At 34.5% G+C, this 23,977-nt stretch overlaps 1 protein-coding gene across 2 annotated transcripts; it reads right to left on the bottom strand.

Annotated features, from left to right (window-relative positions):
* Window positions 1–1,517: 1,517 nt before the first annotated feature.
* On the bottom strand, window positions 1,518–22,230 carry LOC113666544 (nucleolar MIF4G domain-containing protein 1). 2 transcript variants are annotated; one of them, XM_027182338.2, is made up of 20 exons: window positions 22,095–22,230; window positions 20,294–20,400; window positions 19,974–20,102; window positions 18,580–18,730; window positions 17,582–17,673; window positions 17,010–17,491; window positions 16,642–16,712; window positions 15,103–15,231; window positions 14,083–14,210; window positions 13,674–13,767; window positions 13,033–13,076; window positions 11,586–11,641; window positions 9,529–9,659; window positions 8,888–8,950; window positions 4,630–4,796; window positions 4,290–4,385; window positions 4,110–4,178; window positions 3,126–3,257; window positions 2,492–2,586; window positions 1,518–1,793 (listed from the first exon to the last, which is right to left on the bottom strand). In XM_027182338.2, the coding sequence occupies exons 1-20, from the start codon at window positions 22,225–22,227 to the stop codon at window positions 1,628–1,630; spliced, it is 2,535 nt and encodes an 844-aa protein (XP_027038139.2). In that variant the 5' UTR covers window positions 22,228–22,230; the 3' UTR covers window positions 1,518–1,627. The 2 variants fall into 2 exon arrangements, with proteins under 2 accessions (XP_027038139.2, XP_089038584.1); XM_089182458.1 differs by having other exon boundaries at window positions 18,580–18,726; window positions 19,970–20,102.
* Window positions 22,231–23,977: the final 1,747 nt, after the last annotated feature.

Raw genomic sequence — 23,977 nt, forward strand, 5'->3', positions numbered from 1 at the left:
AAACGATTTATCTGGATAGAACAGCTAAAATGGTCTAGCTTATTAAAAATGGAGAGAACCAGAAAAGTGCTCCACCTGGTTAAAATGATCCAACAGGTTAAGATGGTCAAACAAGCAAAACGTCCCAACCAGTTAAAATGATTTAGCTGCATTAAATTATCCAACTGGTTGCAAATGGTCTAACTAAATAAACTAATCTAACTGGTAGAGATGCTGTAAATAAAGGAAATAGTCCAAATGGTTAAAGTAATCCAACTTGTTAACACGGTCAAACTAAAAAATGTCCAACCTGTTGAAATGGTCTAATTAAAAAGGATCCAACCAATTGAACAGGTCAAATCTGTAAAATGGTCAACCTGGCTAACTGGTCTAACTACATAGAATGGTATAACTAGTTCAAATAGTTTAACTAGATAGAATGATCCAACTTCACAGAATGGTCCAACTGGTTAAAATAGTTCGACCAGTTGAAATGGTCTAACTAGAGAAAATGGTTCAACTGGTATAAATGATCCAAATGGTTAAAATGGCCAAACTGGTTAAAGTGTTCTAGCAAGTTAAAATGTTCTAACTTGTTAAAAGGGTCCAACTGATTAAACAGGTTCGACCAGTTGAAATGGTCCAACTAGAGAAAATAGTTCAACTGGTTTAAATGATCCAGCTGGTTAAAATGGTAAAACTGGTTAATATGCTATTGGTGAAAATAGTCAACACAACTTGTTATGATTGTCTAACTTGTTAAACGGCCTAACTGGTTAAAATGGTCCAATTGATTAAGGTAAGGTAACTACACGACACAACTTGAAATGGTCTAACAGCTTGAGATGGTCTAACTAGATAAAATGGTCCAATTGGCGTAACTGGGACTCTGACTCTGAAAAGCTGATTAGAACAGACTTTCCTCAACAGACGTAAACAACCAGTGGCACCACAAAGATGACCTGTTCACGACTTTTTTTCTCAACAAACTGATAAATTGTGAACGACTTTTGACAAATTGAGCCTCACAGCTAACAGAAACTTTACAAAACTGACAGAGCAGTTTCCTGAACCAGACTTATAACACTTTACTACTATGACATCCCCCATGGTTGTTGAAACACCAGTCACCACTGTTTTCAACAGTTCTTCTACCCTTATCCGGATGATCAGACCACATGATCCCATGAGAGGTTTACAACATCAACTATGTGACAATGCTGAACTAATCTGATTCAAACACCTCTCTTCTGTCACATTTATTAGTTACGTCTGGCACATGGATGGAGTGGCTATTGGAACAGGTGTAAGAGAATGCACTACAAATGATGTCTGAATTTTGTTATGAAAATGTGAATAAGGTACACATTTGAGTCTAGTATCTTCTGCAAATACAGTTTTCTGTCTCTCTAATTGTGGTACAAGCATAAATTTCATTTTTCCCCCTATTCTACCTTAAAGTTGTCGTCTCAGGAAAATTGTGTGTTAACAAGCAGAAATTACTTTTTAAACACCCCCTAAATGAAGTCATCAAGAGATAAAGTTTAATTGTTTATTCAGTAATGATAGAAATAATATAAGTTATGTAAATTGTAATTATGTAATCATGGTGAAATTGCTCATGATATTAATGACAATAATAAGAGATCTAAAGTTTGGTTTTGTGTGAAGCTGCGAGAATACCATCCACCAGGTTAAGTCGTTTTTCTAAGATACTGGATTTTTTTGCTCCCACAAAATGTTGAAGAAAAATTCGAATGTTTTGACAAAGGAATGCTAGCTCTTTCTTCATTGAGATTCTTTCAAATATATATCTGTGAAGAGAGAAATAAGACATTACAATTGGAAAGGTCATACAAGGGAGTGCATAGAGTGACATGAAATCCCTCATATCTGTTAATTCATGTTCAAGTTTTCCTTTGGTACTCATCAGTAAACTAAATTGTATCTTGTATACAAAATAAGGGAATACATACCAAGCAAGATGGGAGGGTACAATATACCTAATACTGATACAGTAGTCAATCCCATTGTATAAATCTACAGCCCTACTTAAGCTAAAGCTTAGTTCACTTTCTGTCTTGATAACACTGAATGTTGTGTAGAGCCAGGAAACATTAATCGGAATTAGGTTCAGAATGCTTGATTGCAATGTACCTTCACAGGACAGTTGACAAGAGTATTGTTAATGGAAAACGTTTACAAAAAAGGGACTCCTAGGGAGTGGAACCACAATAATCATTTCCCAACTTGTAAAGAGGATTTAAAAGCTAACTAACTTTGATTCATCATTGAGCACTTAAACCTTTAACTCCCAAGATCTGATTGATAACTCTCCCTACTGGCTCCTACACATTCCCTTGTAAATTAGTTGCAAGAATATGGTATTAGATCAAGATAACAACTTCTACCTGATAAAGTTTGCATATTCTTATTACCTGTTTGCAAGGTACATCTTACCGGTAATCACTCCTAGTAGTTAAAGACCTAAAAGTATACAGAAAAATCTCACCTTGTTACATCTTTAGAATAAGTTGAGAGAAGGTGATGAAAAAGATCAGTGAAAAACTGAACAGAAGTCTTCTCAAGAACCATAAAGTTGACAACCTATCAAACAGAAATCATGATAACGTTAGCTCCTTTCAATTTTTCAGAAATCCCAGGCATTTTTGAAACTGTAAAAAACAGTTCCTCTTTTTACTATGTTTTAAATAACATTGATGTAAACTGGCATTCATTTCTTCTTGCAAAAAATTAAGGCATAGTCAGATGGATAAAATTTGCAACCTGGACAATATTAGTGACACTGTTCGTGAAGGGAGATGCCTATGATGCCTGGTGGATCTCCATCCTGAAACTAGAGCTTTTTCTTTTCTCAGTTGTCAAAAAGGGTTAGGCAAAATTTATGCAAACTCAGGTTCCTAAAATTAATATAGGGTGGAAATGAGAGTTGAAGAAAAACAAGACTTAAATGAACATGACTTTACCTGCCCTATTTCATGAGGCAAGAATTACCCTTGAGGTTACAAAAGTATCATGTCGTTTGGTTTTTTTGACAGTCATCAACTAATTAAAGTCAGAGAATTATTATCAGTCACTAAAACTATTGATTTAATTTGCTCAAGATGAAGGCTGCTCATGAGTACCTTGAGAATGGATAGAGACAATGCTCTTGTAGCAAAGAGGTGACACATAAGATGTAACAGGTTTTCAAGACAATGGGGTGCTAAGCTGCTTAGTAGTTTAAACTTGTCCCAAAAAGAGTACTGAAAAGTAACCTGAAAAAAAGTTCAAATCACAAAGAAACGAAACTTTACTCAAATTAGCTTTCTATGTTAACTAAAATGTATTGTTTTGGTAGTTGTTTGTAAAAATACTTTGAATGCAAATATATTAAAAAAATTGAAAATACATTTGACTTTGTAATATTGAACAAACAGAATGCATTAAACTGTAAAATTGTCAGTCAAACAGGGTTACTTTCCAATAGTACAGGTTCGTGTGTCTCATTCTCACAATGATTGTGTCTCCTCCCTTACTTAGCAGTTGAGAAGTCTGCAATGTACTCAGGGCATGTGAATGTTGCTATAAACAGCCTATCCTTATCTCAGATAGTGAGTGGCTGCTAAGCAAAGTTGTGGCTTTATCAACCCATATCACATGTTGACAAGTACATCAGTGAAATTTTGGCTGACTGTGGTCAATTCCATTTTCAATAAAAATCAATTTAAGGATGTTATTTCCTTTTTTGATTAGAGTTTCTATAGTGATGTAAAGATTCAGGCAAGTGTGAACAAACAAAATGCTAGAAGTCAAAAATAGGATCATTAAATGGGGTGTGCTCTGTAATGAGACTGAGCAAAAAAAGTGCTGTTTGTTGCTTATTCACTGCTCACAGCTTGACATGATATTTTCTGCGGCAAAACATTTAGAAGGTAGATTATGGAGAAAGTGAGTTATCATCAAACCCAACTATTGTCCATGGTATTTTTCAGACTAAACTGGAAATGTAAAGTGGCAAGTATCATTTGATTCACTGCAATGGAATGCCACCTATGCTAAAAACTTTCGTTGATAATTTTCTTACTTCTTTTCATAAAAAGGAGTGAAAGCCTCAAGAGATAATGTACCTGGTAACTTCTGCTGTTTTCACAGAATTTTTGACCAAGGTAGGCGTAGTAAGGATTGTACATTTTCTCCTGTAAAACATCAAGAGTTGAAAGGAAAGAGTAAAGCACATCATTATGAATTAACAACCAGGGCACTAGGGTTAAAACAACACTTATCATAATTATGATTTACTCATGTACCTGAATGCAGCAGTCAATAAGAACATGGATTACTTCCCTAGTTTGAACATCTTTTAAGTTCAATCGAATCAACTTTTCAAATGCATCAATGTAATCCTGGAAAAAATGGCAGAACGTTCTCTGTAGTAAGGTTGAAGTGGTAATATCAGATATTTTTTTAAAGAAATAATGATAGAATAAAATAATGACGATTTCCAAACAGAAAGTGTGGATATTGTTAAACACATACCATAAAGAACAAAACAGACAAACAAAACACAAAACAATAGCATAGGGAAGCACCAAAACAAATTCTCTTTCTGCAAGTGCAAAAGTAATCAAGTTCAAGTTTTCTATTCACCTCACTTGTCATCATAATAAGAAAAACATTCTTTCGGACATCAGTGTTCATGCGTTGTTTTCTTGCCAGTTCTAACAGCTTGGTGTTTTGGAGTTTAGAAGTAGACACTTCCATGGAGTTACTTTGAGGTGTCTGGGGCAATGCATACCCTACAGTCCACCAGCGGCCTTTTAAACAAAGAACATTCAAATTAACTTTCAGGCCCAAGTTTCCACATATCCCTTCAAGGCAGTGCTTTCAATAAGATTTGAAGTAGGTGGTTACCTAGGTAAAACACCCACCAGGGGGTAAAATTGGGGGCATTTAGACCCATTCAGAATAAAGTCGCTCTAAATGAAGTTTTCAGTGTTGAACTTCTGTAAATAATCATTAAATTTTCATTTTCTTTCTAACAATTGTTTAACTGATCCTTTTATTTCTTTTCAAATTCTTCAATTTGCTGACATGGAAACCTGCTCCCCAAGTTTCACGCAAAAAGGAAATACAGTAACTGATTACTGGAATTTAAGTCCATATGTTCTTGGAAACTCAATTTCTTTCCTGGAAATGTCATGTATGAAAAAACTTGTTAATTGAGGTAAACCTCTAAAAGATCTCAAGATGTTTTGGGTCTCACTTCATTAGTTTGTTTGAAAGCTTCTATGACACACCATACATATAAGAAAAAGCTATCAGGTTTAAAGTGGTTGTTTAACATTGATGGCAAGTGTGCAACCAACTCCGCAACTTCCACAGAGTAATCTCCTCTTTAAACTGTCAATGAAAAAGTATATTTCCATGCCAAATGGAAGCCATTTTGTTTATTATCCTTCAGATATTTTTTCAAATAACAGAAAAAGTGTCTACAAAAAGTTGACCTAAAACTACATGGAATGTTCAATTTTCATTGTTCTTTGCTAAGATTTTATGAACAAAAAAATATGTTCCCTTCTTTTTAACAACCACAAAAGACACTCTCACCTTAAATTAATCTTAAACCAAGACTTATTGTATAATGATATTGAGTTTCAAAATTAGGGAATATCACTGGGGGTGTTTTCTTGACTATGATCCATCAAATTTTTTTGCTTGCACATGATAGGTCTAAACCCATCACATTTATAAATATTCCCCAGCCAAAACTGAGGGACACTACAATTTTCAAACCTCACATGCACTATGGTAAGTTTTTGATTAAAATCCAATTTAAGATGAGAGAGCAATTTATGGTTGTTACAGATGACAGGAAATATTTGTTTGTTCACAAAGTCATACCAGAGAACACTCAAAAGAAAACATCCCATGTAGAACAGTAAGCTGTTTGTAAACATTTTTTCATGCATGTTGCAAAATATTTGAAGGATATTGGTTTGCTGCTGTTGGTGCATTTGGATCCTTGTTATTATTCTGGTTGTTTGATGGTGTTCCCTCACAGGTCCACATTGATCGGCTGACCTACATGTGTACCAATGAGGATCACGATCTGTAAACCTAACCTTGCTCCAAATAGGAGAATATGCCCTGTTTTGTTAGCATACTCTGAAACCGCAGAGGTCTGAGCACAAGCAAACCGTTTGTCTCTGTCATGTTCTTTTATCCTCTTTGCATTGATCCCCCTGTTTCACCAAGATACACATTGCATCATTCACATGCGATCTTGTAAATTATACTTTTTTGTTTTGTTGGTTCTAGGGCGTCTTTAGGTTACATTAAGAGACTAATTGGCCACCGTAAAGAGTAAAAAAGCTGACATATCGAACTCTTTACAGAGGCCAATTTACATTTTCAACTCAGATGTTAACACTAAATTACCAAATAAATGAAAGGTTGCAAATGCACTGTGAGACCAGACATGAGACAATGAAGATATAAATGATGCATTAAGGCACAAAAAGAAAACCTTTTTATGCTAGGTAATCATAATAAGCAATTTAAAGGTAATTCTTTTATTCTTGTAGATTGGGCTACTTCCACACCTTGAAAGGCCTTACATTCATGGATGAAGCAGATGTTTCATACTATAGCTTTCAAAAGTATTTTATTTGTAGCTGTAAGTCAAGAAAAGGAGGTCTTTGCAGGGAACTGTATCATATTTGGAGAAGCACATGGTGGAATTTAACTTTTTACCAGGTACTTATAGCATGATTTGCCAAATCTAGGCCTCACTTTGGATCTACCTTTGGGCCATAATTCGCATCACTTTAGTGAATCAAAGGGTTGTTGACTTGAAAGCTTATTCTATCACTTTTAGGACTTTGGTATCAATTTCTTCCAAGCAGAGTATTCTGTAGCATTGTTCTTTTCCATTTGGAGCTCCAGGTCTAACAGAAAATATGCTTGATATTTTTTAAAGTTGGCCATGCCAACACCATCCATCACTGGCATTTCTAAATACAAGCATTACACAACAGAAATGAAGATTGGTTGGAAGGTTGTTGTGTCCAAGTGAAACTTTCTGAATTTGTTTATTGGTTTTTTATCTATTGTTCACTCATCAGATTCATTAGTTATGGAGTGATTCTATTGTTAACTTAGGTGCTCAGCTTTTTTGATGACTATAGTGCCTACTGCTTTTCAAAGCAGTAGACACAATAATGAAAAGTCACCTATTTGGCTATGTTCTAGCAAACCAGTAACCATACGAAGTTCTTTGCTTTTCACAGCAAATGCAGCTCTTATTTTTTAATAAAGGTTAGATGCTAGGTGTTCAATAGCTGTTTTTGTTCCTCTCTTTGTAGTTAAGCCTAGATTAAGTGTTCTCCATACAAACTTCTAAAACACCTTTCCTTAAAAGTTCTGAATTTGATTGATGCTTGTTATCAGCAAACACACTACTTTGATAAATTTGATTTTCAAGTTTGTTTTTGAACTAGGAGTTGAGAACTGTTGTTTGTCCAAAAATATTGATAATTTTAGTTAAGCACAAAGTTGCTTGCAAATTATTTTGAGTCAGTGTATACTCAATGCACTTCAATATGTATTTTAAGATGATTTGTACTCCTACCTCCCTTATAATGAATTTATGTAGAACACACTTAACAAGCAGAAAAAGAAAACCACTGGTGAAAGAATGAATCTAACAATCAAAGACCACAGAATTTGAAAAATAAATGAGGTGAATACATGGCCTCCAATACTAAATTGACTATAATTACTTTCTATGTTATTTATCTATTTATCTATTTGTTCTGAAAATTTGACTTGAACATGGCAAAGTATACCCAGCGATTGCCAACAGAATACCCACCAGAGCTCTGGTGGGTGCCGAGTCTCATTGAGAGCACTGCTTCAAGGTGTCTGCTCTTCTATATCGTTGCACTATAGTTAAAAATTTTTGTTTATATTTTCTTCCAAAAAGGTTTAGAACACTGAGTTGAAAATATAGTAATTCCTGTATCAAGTAGATACCTAAAGGATCCTTTTTAGTGTTTACTTCACCAATACAAAGTGAATTGTGCAATGTAGGTAATAGCTACAGAGTTAACAATTAGTTGAAACAGAATGTATTAAAGTTCACATGGCAACCAGGTGGACAATCAGACATGGTTTAATGCTACTCTGGTTTACAGATTTGATGAATGTAATTGAAGAAGTTACAATTCATAGACCCAACGTTTTGACACTCCTGTCTAGTGCCTTCATCAGGGGTGAACTAAATGTTGCAACAAGAGGTCCTTTTATATGATCACTAATTAGCTGCCTTTTTTTTTCTATTTTTTTCTGACGAGGTGTAAATAGGCATTAGGAAGTAAACCGGCATCATCATGATTTAAAGGAGTGTGGGTGGAGTTCATATGCCAAGCTTCCAAACAAAGGCACTGGTGGTAACTCCAATTAGTGGTGATAATTTTAGACTTATCCCACCCAACTGTATGGTTGATTAGGCATGTGTGCTCCAGTAAAGCTGAATTTTCTTTTTTGCAAAAAAAAACCAGCTTTTTGATGCTCTTTCAAACGTGTACCAAACTGATGTTTGGTCTGCCTGATGTATTCGTTGTCACAGTCATTGCAAGGAATAGAATAAATGGCATCAGTTCATTTATTGAAATGAGGTCATTTCAGACATTTTGAATAGAACTTTATAATGAGAGAAAACATGTCATAAGTGTACTATGTGATCTCAAAATGTAATTGATGAGAAAATGAAAATCAGCAAAGATTATTATATGTTTTGCATGAAACATACAAGAAAAGGAAAACCAAAATCTTTATTTCATATGTTAGCTCATGGCATGCATGTAGTTTCTTTGTAATATTGTGGTCATTCTTTATTACTCACCTTTCAATTTGATGTTCAGCAAGTCTTGTAGACTAACTTTGAGCTGATTGGAGACTAAACATCCTTAAATAGAAGAAATCCACATCAAAGTTGATTTGCTTACAAGTTGTTGTAACTAACAATGTTTTGAGTAAGTGTTACAGGGGAGCATTTCACATATCTGTTAGATTTGTAAGGAATTGTAAGATTGGCTGAAAGGTGGAATGTCACATACAGCATTACTTTCAATCAAGAGATTACCAAAGAGTAATTTTAATATATTTGCTAACACAGTGAACTTGCAATAACATGGGAACCCTGTATTGCAATTTATGTTGTCTTGGGTTTCCTCACATAAGTTGCAGCTCTTAAATAATTGTTGTAAAGTACAAAACTACTCCTTTAAACATGTTTTACCATAAGTTTTATTTTCTATAATTCTCTGATTATGCCTGGAAATTCATTGACCTGTAAGAACCATTATTTGGTCTTTCAAATTAAAAAAAATGCATCACACTTCTGTATTCCCAAGGTTCATAATGAATTTTGTACCCCTTTGAGTTCACATTAACTTTTAAATTGTTTTCTACAATTCTTTAATTAAGCTTTTCACCTCATTTATTTTTGGTACTCCAAAACTCATAAAAAATTACAAATAATACCTGACTCTCTGATTAATGAATGAAGAGTTTTTCTAAGGTGTTCTATTTGTGAAGAATCATAGCCTGGTATCTTTCTTAAATTGTTGTTGCGTAGCTTGGCAATTATTTCCAACATGAAGCAAACTCTGGAACTAGAAAATGAAAATTGATCAGCTAAACAGGCCAAGCACATGTAGGCACATATGACTAGTTTATTATATCACAGAACAACTTATTAGCTTTGGAAATCAACATATGTTGTTCTCGTTCTCCACTCATTTGGGCTTGATATTTGTCTCCAAACATCCTCTTAATATAAAGTACTGATGTACTTTAAACAGGTATTGATACCAGGCCAAGTCTGAAACTTAGGTTTGTTCATTTATTGTAAAACTGGCACATATTTGGTAAAAACCTCACTTACAATTCACACTTATACCAGAATTACCCATATTTCAATTCAGCCTGGATTGTTAAAGCTGAGCTAATTTTTGTGTGGGTAGCCACACATAGTCAGCAGTAGGGAATATTCATTTATCTATCTATTCAAGGGTTTGACTGTGCTATAAAACACCAATGGTCACATGCTCTCAAAATAGGACTGAATACAAGGCTAGTGGTTTGTGATGGAGTAAAAGGTCTGTCATCAAGTTACTTGTTTTACAATGATCTCACAGATCCACTTCATTTGCAAGGTAACATAACCTGACAGGTATCTGAACATCAAAGCTGACTAAACTTAAATGTATTAATAAGGCAAAAAGCCACCAAAAAATATATACAAGTCATTCTTTTACTAACCCATAACATGAAGACCTACTTTGCTAAATTCAGTTGTAGAGAACAATTTATAGGTACCATAAAGATTTGATTCAGCACCCTCCTATAAATAAGTGCTCCCCCCCCCAAAATTTGTTTTTGTTAATAACCCTAAGAATATCACAAGTTGTTTAATAAAGTAGTTGAGTTTATTAAGGTACAGTGTACTTTCTGTTGGTTAGATTGCACCACAACAGTGCCCCTATTCTAATAAGCAGCCCAATTGAGTAAGCACCCTCATTGCAATAAGTGTCCACATTCAGATAAGGGCCCCTATTCTGTTTCGGTGTTACAGTACATGTACATCGAGACCAACCATAGTTCATCTTTGCTTAGTTGCTCACTTATAACCCCATTACAAAAACAGTCACCTTAGTATCAGTCTCTCAACTATTCTGTCCATGTGGGTGCACGGTTCCTTCACAATCTTTTCTTAATTTTGCAGCAATTTCTTAGCTCTTTGTTTTAGCAAGGAAGGATCCAGGGACAACATGGAGAGTGCTTGCTGACAGTTTGCCCTTTAATGCACATGTCGCTCATTTGGCCATTGAGATTTGCACTATGTTTATGTCCAATAACAATTTAAAATCACAAGATACATACCCATATAAAACTGATTAGATGGAGAACCTAATGCCAAATTAGCTCATTAGTAATGGCTGAATATGACCGACTTCCAAAACATTTCTTTGCTTGACCCTGAATTTTTTCAGTTCATTAACCCTTGAACTCCCAAGATCTCATTTGCAATTCTCCTTAATGACTGCCATACAATTCCTATGAATTTAGTTCCAAGAATTTGTTATTGGATCAACTACTATTCCCCTAATTGATATTTCTCTTTATTCTCATCACTTGTCTGCTTGATAATGCATGGATATTGTGAGGAGAAATTCTGTCTTGGTCACTCATGGGAGTTAAAGGGTTAAGGGATGAATCCAAAGTTATGATGGCCTACACAGTGCATCATGTAACTTGTGCAAGTTATTATTTATCCATGATAGCAAAACCTTATAAACAAAAATCAATCAGTATTTTGTTCCTTCATTTGTACCATTTTCCGTTCATTTGAAAGTCAAAGACTCTTTTCAAAGCTGCACATTTATTTTTGCTACTACACATTACAAATCACACAATATCAGAGACGTTAAAGATGTGCCCTGACAGATGTAAGCCTGCCTGACACAATTTGCTTGCAGTTGGAATTAACATTATTTTGTCAGTTTACTGTTTAAAGGAACAGGGTTGCAATTACTTACTCACTAGACAAGATTGGCGTGGAAGTTGCCTTTGCTTGAATTTGGAGTATAATTTCCTACAAAGGATAAAAATCAAAAGTTCATAAATAAACTCCCACTGAAAATAGCAAAAAATGAAAAACATTGAATTTATTAATTTGCATATCAACACAGTCATTTGTGAACAACAGCAATCAAGCACCCAGTTTAAAATTTAGAATTCAGGTTAGAGTGGAATTGGTTAGAGTGGTGTATGCAGTTTTCTGAGGCACACCAATAACATTATAGAAGATAAAATACTAAAGCTCTCACTGCTCTGCATAACCCGTCTGTTGGATGGACTTACATATTCAAGCAAATCTCTCTAAAAAAATCTCTCAAAATAGTGTCGTTACTGTTCAAATTATTAGTTATTACTGGTGAAATACTGTATAACTTTTTCAACTCTCACCCTGAAGCAAGATAAAAAAGTCTGCTGCTTTTTTTACCAACTGTTGTTATAACATAGCATGTGTGCAAGGCCTACCTATTTCCTAAGCAGCTACCTACTAGGTAAAAATCCTTATGTACCCCATCGCTATGCATCCATCACATGACAAGTGCGATTTCAATTGGGCTGAAAGTGCCCAGGGAGTTTTAGCCCATTACTAGTTTCAAAAACAATGAGCAAGTAGCTCTTTCAAGCAACAAAATTAATTTTAGAGTTGAGAAACTTCAACCCCAAATGCGATGGGAATTATGGCTGAAAAACAAAACTGAGTTTTTCTGACTTCAACTAAAGCTTTGGGACATTAGGTAGTGGTAAATATTATTTTGAAGTCTTGATATTTCCAAAAGTTTTGTTCAATAGCAGATTCTGAATTTAAATCATACAATTTTCAAGATTTTCAACACAAAGCTTTGCAATTCTCTGGCTGTAACTTCTGGTAGACAACTATTCAAGCAGAGTTAATCACCACACAGGTCTGTAAATACAAGATTTGTGAAAGTCTTTTTGATTCATTTTTCGAACAGTCAATATTATTTTTAAGTGTTGATGTTTCCTAAAACTATCGTTCAATAGATTTTAATTTTAAAATAGTACAATTTGAGAATTTTCAAAATTTTCAAGGCAAACCTATGCAATTTTTTTTTATTGTGAATTCTAATAAACAACAATTCAAGCTTGTTGAATCTACTATGCAGTCTTGTACAAGCAAGAAATTCCTTCTTTTTTGCCTCAGAGCAGAAAATTTACAATTCTTTGAGTAAAGGTTTAGAAATTTTTCTTGGTTGTTTTTGCCTTCTCATATAGGTCATAGTTTTCAAGAAGACCATGATTGACACAGAATCAAATCAGTGGTTTAAGACGATAATGATAATGGTGATCTGACAGTTCCTTTCCTCAATTCCTTTCCATATGCACTAATGGCATTGACATACTGGTAGTTATGATTACATGAATGGGTAATTGTACTGAAATTATCACCTTCAATGCTGATGGATCACCTCTTCTGATTTCTGCTCCAACTACTATTAAAATGAAATAATAATAGACTATAAGATCAGGACCATCCATCAAATGATTGAGGGTAACATTGAGAAAAATATGAATGCCGTAAATTAACTTTCATTAAAAAATAGCGAAAGGCAATGTGAAAAAAAATTCTTGAAGTACATTTGTCAGATCATAAGCAATCAACAAATCTTATTACATTTATTCTGGAGTTTTTCCTAAAGTTCATTATGACATGAATCAACCAAGCTACATGTAACACTGTCACTCCTTCCTTTTTATTTTTAGATTTTTTGAGAATATCACTTAATCTTTTGCTGATACCAACCAAAAATAGAGTCCGTAATTTGTACTCAATTTGTGACTGTTTACTACTGTTACAGTGGGATATAACCAGAACATGAAAATATTAACTTGGTAGGATTTTAAGACATGTTAAATGAACGTTAAGACAAAAAAAGCCAAAAAGGGAAATTAATCAAACACAACTTTTAAAATTTCCAATAAGAGAAATCAATGTGTCCCACCAAATTTGAAAAAGATGACCACCTCTATCAGAGAAAGGATAACAGAAATCCCTTCTTATTGTAATTTATCATAATTCTCTTGCTTACATTTCAGAAGCAGTAGAAGTAGTTCAATATCTCTTTCACCGAAGGAATTCACTAGCCTTTGAATGATGTCATAAATGAGACAGCAGTGAGTAACCTGTGAAGGAATGGAAGAAGGCAGAACAAATGGTCAAACAAAAGCAAGGTAAAACATTTAGCAATATATTCATGTAACAACACTTCTAATCTCTGTCAGTAAAACTATTTGTTATTACATGAATTTTCAACCAAGAGAGGTGCCTAAAGAGTAAGAGAGGTCTATTTCCTTTGTCATATTTTCCTTAGTACACTGGATTTCTACCTTCTAAACAAATGATTAAATTCAAGCCTGTTGATGTGCTTTATGTTCTTTCACTTTCCCAAGCATTACTGCAATTACAAAAATACATTATTTAACAAAAAGTACACATACTTTAAAGTTGCACAGATGTGAAAACAGAGCTATAACATTATAACACTCTTTCCCCTGTCCAAAACTGTCTTTGTTGCTCTTGTGCAGTTTATCAAACAATTCTGCCAGTCGCTCAATGAAGAAAGCAGCTTGAAATAAACACCAAAAGAAAGATTTAATAACCAATATGAAAATAATTGTCACCTACAGAAAACATATGACTTAGTTAAATGTCTTAATGGTCAAGCACAACTAGTCCTATCAACACTTGTTTGTGACTACATTAACAACAATAAAAGAGGACTGTGTGTCATATGTAAAACTCCATTTTAAATTTTGCGATTGGTTTCTTGAATAATTCAAAACAAGCTACACATGGAGCTTTTCTCTAAGGAAGTATCTAGGGCCTAGTTCACACATTGAACTCCACATGCAATGACTAAATTGTAATTTTGGTTGACACAGAATACATGAAACCAAATTCAGGGCAGCAAAAGGGTGTCTTCCAGTCAGCAGGATTTCAAATAAGGCAATTTGTAATTTATTTATTAAGTTCAATATTGAAAAGAGTGACATTTGTCCCCACTCTATCTTCACACGTTTTATCTGTTTGAAGCAGACACAGAGAATGTTGGTGGATCCAAATTCAGTTGGATGTACTCAACTGATTCAAATTTAACATGAACTTAATTTCATCTCAGTTTAGTTTGTCCCAAGTGAAGCTCAGGGAAAGTCAATTCTACATACCGTACTTGTTCATCAGAGGAGCCAAATGTTCAAATTTGACCTTCCAAGACTCTTTAAGCTTATCAAGCCAACAATGTAAACCACTAGCAAGTGATGTGATAATGTTTATTGAATCCCTGGTGTTAAAAAAAAACACACACACACACACACACACACACACACACAAAAGTATGCAGCTCCATGGGAAAATGCTAGTCCTTTAAAATCACATTTCACCTGATAGGTTCCAGAATTCCAAGGCACCCTATATTAATGTTCATCAAGAAGTTTCACGGCAGATAAAAGAAACCTTACCTACATCAATTCCAACATGACTTGAAAGAATTGCCAACAACATGATATGCTCCATCAAAAGTTTGTCAGGCATCATGGATACAGAAACACATGAGGCCAGAATAAGATTACTTAGGATCTTGTTAACATCTAAGAGGAAAAAAGAAATATTTTAGCCAGCTTTGTAAACACTCTAGTAAATAGAAAAATGACAAAATCAATTTCTTGCCCTAGTTCAAGGTTTATGTCACAGCATTTTTATTAGCAAGTAGCAACAATGTGTGCAAGGTCAGGGAAGTGTGGAACATGGGAAGAAGGTTTCTATGGTAGGTCTTTAGAGGTCTCCTGCTAGAGTAGAGCACAATTGTGTTTACTTGATGCCACATTTGCTCTTCTTGTGACATTGTTTTAGCTATCACAAATTAAACTTTGGTAAACAATTCACAGCAAGTTTTTTTGAAAAAATGTAATCTTTTTATTGATGATTAAAATGTTCCTTAATTTGGCATTCATAAAAAAACAAATTACCCATCTTTGGGTATATCAGATTATTACATGAGTAACCAGGTGTTTGTATATTTTTGCATTTAGCCTGACAGTCCTCTATTTTTTCTATCATCTAATGCCAAAATGTAATGTTATTTTAATCGATTTGAGGTTAATTTAGGTAAAACATGGTAGGTTAGAGGTCATCAAGCAAAGCAGTTTTTCTGCCTATGAAGATGACACCCAGATATTTTATGCCAACAAAGAGGCCATGAAAATTTAAAATAAGAAATGTTATGAGAATAAACCCCACAAAGTTATTAATTGTCTTGGGAAAGACCCAAACCATGCCTTGTTTTTTTTTTTTTGGAAACACTGAAATTCACATCAGCAAAGATTTTAAAATGCTTAGAGTAATGATAGATGACAAACTAAAATTTGAAAAGCATGAAGCCAAAGTGTGCAGAAAAGTCTCTCAGCAAGTTGCCATTCTTAAGCATATGAAAAAATTTGTCTCCCTTTGAAACAAAAAAATACATATATTCTGCTTTCATCCTTCCCATTTAAACTATTGCTTTGAGACCTGGCACTTCTGCAGTAATAGTGCCAGTGCCATACTGGAAAAAGTAAGCAAATGTGTGCTCTGATTCTTTCTAATGAAAAATAAACGCACTACCAGGAACTACGCAATAAGATAGGCTTTCTATCATTGACTAATCAAAGACTTGCAAACACAGTTTGTCTAGGTTTAAAAGCTATTAATTACGATTTTAGCTCCTAAAGGCATGAAAAAGTTACTATATATAAAAAACACCAGATATGATCTGAGGGGAACTGACATTCTAAAACTGAAACTAAAACCTGAGGTCAACACCGCAACTTACAGACATTTCCAAGTGGAATCTGCCACCAGAGTCACACAGAACTGTTAGAACTTTTAAAGCCCCTTTTTTTGGGCCTTTAACCTTACTTTTAACATGTTGTCATATTGTTAGTACATATGATTACAGTTTTTACTTCTTGGAAAATTCCAAGTAGCACTTGTTACATTAGGAAATAAAAGTGTTAACATACCATTTCGACTGTTTTGCATGTAAATTTGTTCAATCTCTTTACTAATAATTGACATATTTCCCTCATTCAGCCTGTCATAAATAAAAATATATAAATTCCAACAAGTATTTAATGCAAATCAAGTGACATTATTTCATGTTCACGCAAAATCACAACTATTTGTAAACAAAAAAAATACAGCTGACTCATGAAGTTGATCACAATTTGAAACAATGGCTATCTTAGTTGCATGCATGTGGAACTGAAAATTGTGTTTTGTGTTCTATTCACGAGTCTTCCACAAAAAAGTATTTTAGAAAGCCTTCTGGAGTAACTACATCACACTGCGGGCAATTTAAGAGTATTTACATTGTGAATGTACCTCTCACCTATTCAGTAGACCTTTAATCTGACATGATAGTCTGTGCAAGTGTTCATTTTGGGTCTGTGACAAGTTCTTGTTTCTCAAATGGGGTGGAACATATTTTTTAAAGTCATCTGTTTGTTTGCAACTGTTAGCTTTACTGCCACTGTCCTCCTCTTCAAAGTAAATCTCTTTGTCATTTTCAAATGTCTCTATTAAGTCTCTCTTATCAGTGCTATAATCCCCCTCTTCACATCCCTCACCATCATCATTATTGCCATGACCACTGTCATCACTACCTCCACTGTAATGTTTGGTTTCAATATCATCACCATAACTGGAATCACTATCATTGCATTCATCATCATCAATAACATTGTGACCAATGTCATCATTATCATCATTAAGTTGAGAATCAGCATAGCTATCATCACTGTCATGCTGTGCACTTTCACTCATGTTTTGTTTAGGATTTCCATCCATGCCCATGATGTCACTATGTTTTACCTGATTATGCAAAATATAAATAAAGAATGAAAACATTTTTGGAGAATTACTCCTAGACAGTTTGAAATATTTGTAAATGTCAAGAATTACCTCCCTGGAAAACATTTCATCTCTTGACTCCAAACCTTCACCACTTTCTATGTCATGTTCCTTTTGCTGATGCTCACAAACTTCTAATAAATCTAGTGTCAGATATGTCAAGACAACAACATAGCCACATCCAAATGTTTGGAAAGAAATGGCAAAGTTAATAATTATGGTCAAATATAATATGCCCTGTCAGGCCCCACTCATGTAATCCCATAGAGCTACATTGTTATGGTTGTATCTGAGAGATGAAAGGCCAGACGGCATCATAGCCCTACACTTGTACAGCTTTGTCTATTTTTGGATGAGGATAAACTTGATAGTCAGAATTATCCAGGCCTCAGTTTGTGATATCAATCTAAGCCTTCTGCTCTGGCAGAGCAATATCATCCAATAGTTGATAATAACAACATTAAATCTATTAGCATTCTATCATGATTGCTGCAATCTGATTGGCTATGGAACTCATTATCTATTCTGTGTTAGGCAATGAGTATGAAAGATAACCATACAGTGTTAGTAAATTAAATAAAGTGACACCACCACTAGCCTGTCTTATTGTTTACTTTTGGAAGACTATCAGATTTATTCTAGAAAAATCAGATTATTCAATCTTGCTTCATGCCTATACAAGATAATTTAAATGGGTTTCACCCATAATCTAACTAGTCAATTCACCAAGCTTTCTGAATCAAAATAACTGAAAACTGGCATTGAATAGCCATTAACTTCATCCATGACAACTAATAACTGACATTCCCATAACTAGAGGGAATTAGGAGTATGTATGTCAGCTATTGCAAGTTTCCTCCCAGTACACTATCAGGCTTTCCTGATGGTTTACTGATACCAATTTATACTCCTGGGTGGAAAGAAGCAGTCAGAGTAAAATTTCTTGTCTAAGAACATAACAAAATAACCCAGTCAGGTCTGAAACCTGCACCCAACAACTAAAGGGGAACTACATATTACAAAACTTGTAGTATATAACAAAAAGATACAATCAAGACCATCCGCTTTGAATTTCTTACAGGTAACTTTCTCTTTACTGCCAAGTTTTAAAAGCTTTTCAAGCCTCTTTATCTCCTTGTCCTCTTTCCTGTTCTCTGCTAAAAGCCTCAGTTTGAGGAATTCTTGTTCTTCTGTGACTTTCTGGAATTACATTTAATATTGATTATTAGATGCCTGTGCTAAATACATGTTCATTACAGAAGTTAGAGATATGTTCATCATTCCTTCTAAATGATTGAATGAAACGGCAATTGGAAATTCCAAAAGGGGCCACATAACCTCTTCTCTTGCATGTCATTGTGTAGTATTGTTATTTGCTATTAGATTGTAATTTACCCTGTATAAGAGATGATATAACTATCTTTTGTTAGAAAAGATCTGAATGCTTCTTACTAGAGCAATATAAAAGACTGCTGGTCACTATGTGGTTGTTGACTGATAGCTCCTTGTTCAGGAAAAACATGCAACAAAATATCATGAAACATAATTTTAAGGATATACATGCTCCTGGAAACATACAATGTTCATCTCTGCCAACAAAAACAACCCAAGTAGTTATTACAACCCAGACACTACCTGAAATCCTATATATTACCCCACCTTTTTTCTTCTTTAAAAATTCTACTATGGACAACACTATTTTGCATATTGCTTAAAGACTCAGTCACATACATTATATGCCATGCTACACAGTCTCAATTTCCTTTCTTCTAATGCTTCACAATTTATCTGGATACCGGTAACAATACAAAAGAGTTGTAACTCAAATAATGCTTCTTTTTCTGTAATAAACAGGGGCCTTTTTCTTAATCAGTTTTTAAAAAGTCTTTCACATGCAGCCCAGTAACTGAAAAAATTGTTTTGACAATTGCAGCATCCATAGTTAAATTCTTGGCACACTGGAAGACAATTTTCAAAATCTTAGTTTACTCTATGGAATCTCAACAACCGTGGAATATTCAATTTTCACATAATTATACTTCTAGATGGCAAAGATAAAAAATTGGATGGTTGCTGGAGCATACCTCTGAAATGCTACTCTTTTAAGAAGAGGAGGATAGAGATATTTAGCACAAAGGTTTCCAGGATTAAAAAGGGCAAAGGAAAACCATGATCAGACACCTAATGCATACTGTTTACATTTTTATATGCTTTAATGACATGATGATAGCTTTTATTTCCTCTTCTTGATCCTTATCAAACAAACCCCAACATTAAATATTTCCCTGCATACCCTGCCTGTTCAAAGGAGGCACAACACCATTTGCTGCCTAATGCAGTTTGATTTCTTTTACTCTCATTCAAAGGATAACCATTGGTGTAACTAATACTGTTATACATCCTTCATAAACAACTGAGGCCAAAAGCCACATATAAAACATGCCTTAGTTCTCTTTCTTTTCCTCTTCTTCTTTGAGACCATGGAAAGCTTGGTCCCTGTAGGTTTCTCTGTTAAATCACTGCCTTCCTTTGGCTTGTTTCTGATGCATCCACCACTCAACATTTTCGTAGTCTAGAAAGCATAGTTCAAGTTTCTTTTTATCTGCCAAGCTTTTGTCAGATTAGTTCAATAATTTATTTTTCTTTGTCATTGTTTTCAATTTGGTGTGGTGCGGTTATGAAGTAAACTCAGAAAAAGTGAATAAAGGATGAAGTTGAAAAGCAACATCTACATCAACTTTTGCTCAAAAAGATCATACATACCTTCCCTTTCTTATTGGAGAAAAAAGCTGCCTTTCTTGCCTTCTTCTGAACTCTTGCCTGCTGTCTTTTATCTCTTCTGCTTGGTGATTTTCTTGTTTTCTCCTTCCCTAAGTAATATAACCAAGTGTAGTCAGGTAATAATTTGTGTAAAAATACTGAGCTAACATTCGATTCTTGCGAATAAACATTGTATCTTAAAAACTAAGGCATATTAAATTATTGTTAGCAATTAAATGGGCGAGATGGAACATGAAAGTTTTCCTAAACCAGAAACAGAGGAAAAGGACAAAGCAGGTAAACTTTCCTGGCAAAAAATCCTATTTTGTGATTAAAGACTGAAATAAGGATGGTTTGTACAAAAATTGTATTAGCAAAAAAACTTGCCCAATGATTTGCTTATTCCTATACTTATCATGGCACAGGAAATTCCCTTCAAAATAGTGGACTATGAAGTTATTTTTTCCAAACTAGGCTCAATAGATACACTGTAACTATGCATTGAACACTGAACAAGATCTGATATAGAAAGGGCATTCTGAGTTTTTGTTGCATAACAAAGTAAAAAAAAAAGAATAAACCTACTACAGCCCGGTTTTTAAAATGGAAGGTAGCCCTATCCAACAAATCAATGGCTATCCAGCAGATATATTGGGATAATAATCACACACCTATAAACCTATAGACTACTTATTTACCTGGACTATTATCATTCCTAAAGAGAAATAAAATTGCCTGTTCCAATTTACCTCATAATCCTCCCTTACACAAAATGTTTAATATTGTTATACATACATTTAAGAAACCCATTAAGTAACATTTTCCCCCCTTAATTATGATACACTTTGTTGTATAAAAAAACATATAAAATAGTTTGAGCATTTCAAATGGTGATAATTGAGAAATATCACTTAAAAGAACCAACTTCCAAAATTCAACTGACAAACTTCACAGGAAAAATTAAGCTGTCATCTTAAAAGATAAGACCACAGATGCTTTATCAGGACTTATTAGCATGCTGGATATTGAAGCAAAAAACCATGCAGATACTTAATGGGAAAAATTGTCAGGTAACAGGATCCTACTCAGGGTAGACTCCCTACCCTACATATAGGGTCTAAACTTCACAGATAATTTGATCAAACTTCACAATTTTGTTTAATACAGCAAGCCTTCTACTACCTGGTATTCTACTTCTTCTGCATGAGACAAAGAGAGACATTGCACACTTTTGATAGGTCAAAGATAAGTGACCAATGAGAAAGAGTTCCTCTGGCAAAGCTCTGAATGAAAATGAAATTTATTTTGACAAGCCATTCATAAGCAGATTTTGTAAACCCATTGCATTTGCACTGCTTTTGTTTTGTCTCTTTTTTCTCGAGACTTGTGATGATTTGCAATTGTATTATGCGTGATGGCCAATTGATTCCCATGCTGGGCCAAAAAGTTTGAACATTGTATTTCTCTAGTTTTACAATACATAAGAAAGTGCTTTGAAGAGGAAATCGTTCCAACATAAGGTGCACAAATTTACCTCGACCCACTGGTCAAGGTTTTTTTTTCTAGGAAAATGAGCGATGGCCAATTCTTCAGGAAATTTTGTGAACAAAATTTGGAGTTTACGTTACTACAGATCTTCCAGATGCAAGAATTAGTGCTTGGTACCTCGTCAAAAATGAAAGCTATCTTGATGTACCAGACAGGACAAGTGTCTGAGAGTGTGTTTTACCATTCTATTAACATGTTGTATCTCAGCAAGTGATAATCATTTTGAAAATACTAACTGCTACCATATTCAACTTACCTCCAACTGTTGAAGGATCTTTCTCATCCCACTCCTGACCTTTCGGTATTTTCAAGTACTGTCCTTTAGCTTGAATATGGAGGAATTCGTCACGCTTCTCTTTCTTCCGCTTCCTTCCTCGAGGGTCCGCCATCTTTTACAATGACAAGTATATATTTTGTGGATTTCTTATGAATGGTATCGAGGAATGAGAGTCAGCGGTTGGTTTCTATTTGGGGTAAGAATGTGGTATAATAAAAACGTAGTAGCTTAAACCGCAAAATTGGTCGGCTACTTGAGTCTGTCCACGAGAGGACCAGGCAGGCGTGACACATGCCATCTCATCGATTTCTCTCAAACTTTCACAGACGATTAAGGTCATAAAGTTATTCAAGAGTCCAAAGTAGTTTGGGCTCCCGGTTAATCCCTGGGGTACAAGGGCTTTCACATCAAATCCCAGGGATAAAACCCCGAAATTAGCCCTAACATTGTACTTTCAAAAAAGATCTCCCACACTGATAGAATGCAGTGGATTTTAATCTCATTTTATCCAAAAATTGTTTGAAACTTAAGCAATGGAAGGTTCAAAGTTGGATTGATTTGAAATTATTCCCGCCAATCGAGAGCAAGAGCGTGACACGTGCTCCCGTCACATGTACTAGCATGAATTCAGAGATGAAATTCCCAGACCACGATAAAAGTCTTTCTTGAAAGTTAATCCACATTCTACTTTAAATAAACTTATTTTATTTTACCTTTGTAAAGTCTGATTGCATGATTGTTTTCGAGGTAGAGATCCTTCAATCAGGTTAATGTAAACACATACTCTTTCCATGTAAATATCGTGAGGTAAAAAGTACTGTCTATAATGTCTGGCGAGGAGCCTGGCAAAACAGTGGAAAGCAAAACCCTCTACATTTGAGTACCACAACGCTACTAGCAACCCCTTACCACATAACATATCTAGCAATGCGAATTCAATTGTAACTGCAGTGAAACGTAGAAATAAGCTTAGCACTTATGTCCATTAAATACATATAAGAGGCCAGCTCCAGTCCTAACGTGAATAATTGTGAGTAAGACTACTATTATGGGATACTCCACAAACACTTACCAAAACAAGATCAACTGCAAAAATCAAAATAACCGGGGTATCTTTCAATCTAGCTTATAGACTTGAGCAGCTCTTTCCCTACTTAGTAAAATTTTGTAACAACTGAAGTATTTTGTAATAAGCTTTCAGTTACTTTGTTAGCACTTCTAGTCTTTCAAAATTGAAAATATTGCTTACGAAAAATGAATCTTCGAATGCCGTTTTTTATCATTCTCAGATTGGTAAATAATACCAGAAAACGTAATTTAAAGGATTGATTATGGCGCGAAGATAATAATTTACCGTGAAATAGTACCTAACAGTAAGTGCGTAGTAGTCAAAACTAAATAAAAGAAAACAATAGCAGTAGGGCGAATACTAACTAATAGTGCAATTACTACAGTTTCACGGGTCCAGTAAAATCACTCTAGTTGCCACATCATAGTAGAATAGAAATAGAGAAAATTATGATGAATGCAAGCAAAAAGTGGCAAGGAAACTGACTACGTGCTTTCTTTCATCTTTGTTTACTTTTCATGGCGATGGTGTTTAGATTAACCTGATTTCAGAAAAATACTCATGCAATTAGATTTTAGTACAGTAAACGAAAATAACTTGACCTTAAGTCGAATATGGATTGCCTGTCAAAGAGAGACTTTTATTTTTTCGAGCTCAGTGAGTTTTATTTCTGAATTCATGCATTGAAGTACATGTAACAGAAACACGTGTCACGCCACACACCTAAATTTACATGACGGCTGTTTTTTCTTCTGTAAAGAAATTACTTTAAGCGCGCTCCATGTTTGAAAAT

The sequence above is a fragment of the Pocillopora damicornis genome, chromosome 9 (assembly GCF_964200805.1).
Source record: "Pocillopora damicornis chromosome 9, jaPocDami1.2, whole genome shotgun sequence".
Lineage (NCBI taxonomy): Eukaryota > Metazoa > Cnidaria > Anthozoa > Scleractinia > Pocilloporidae > Pocillopora > Pocillopora damicornis.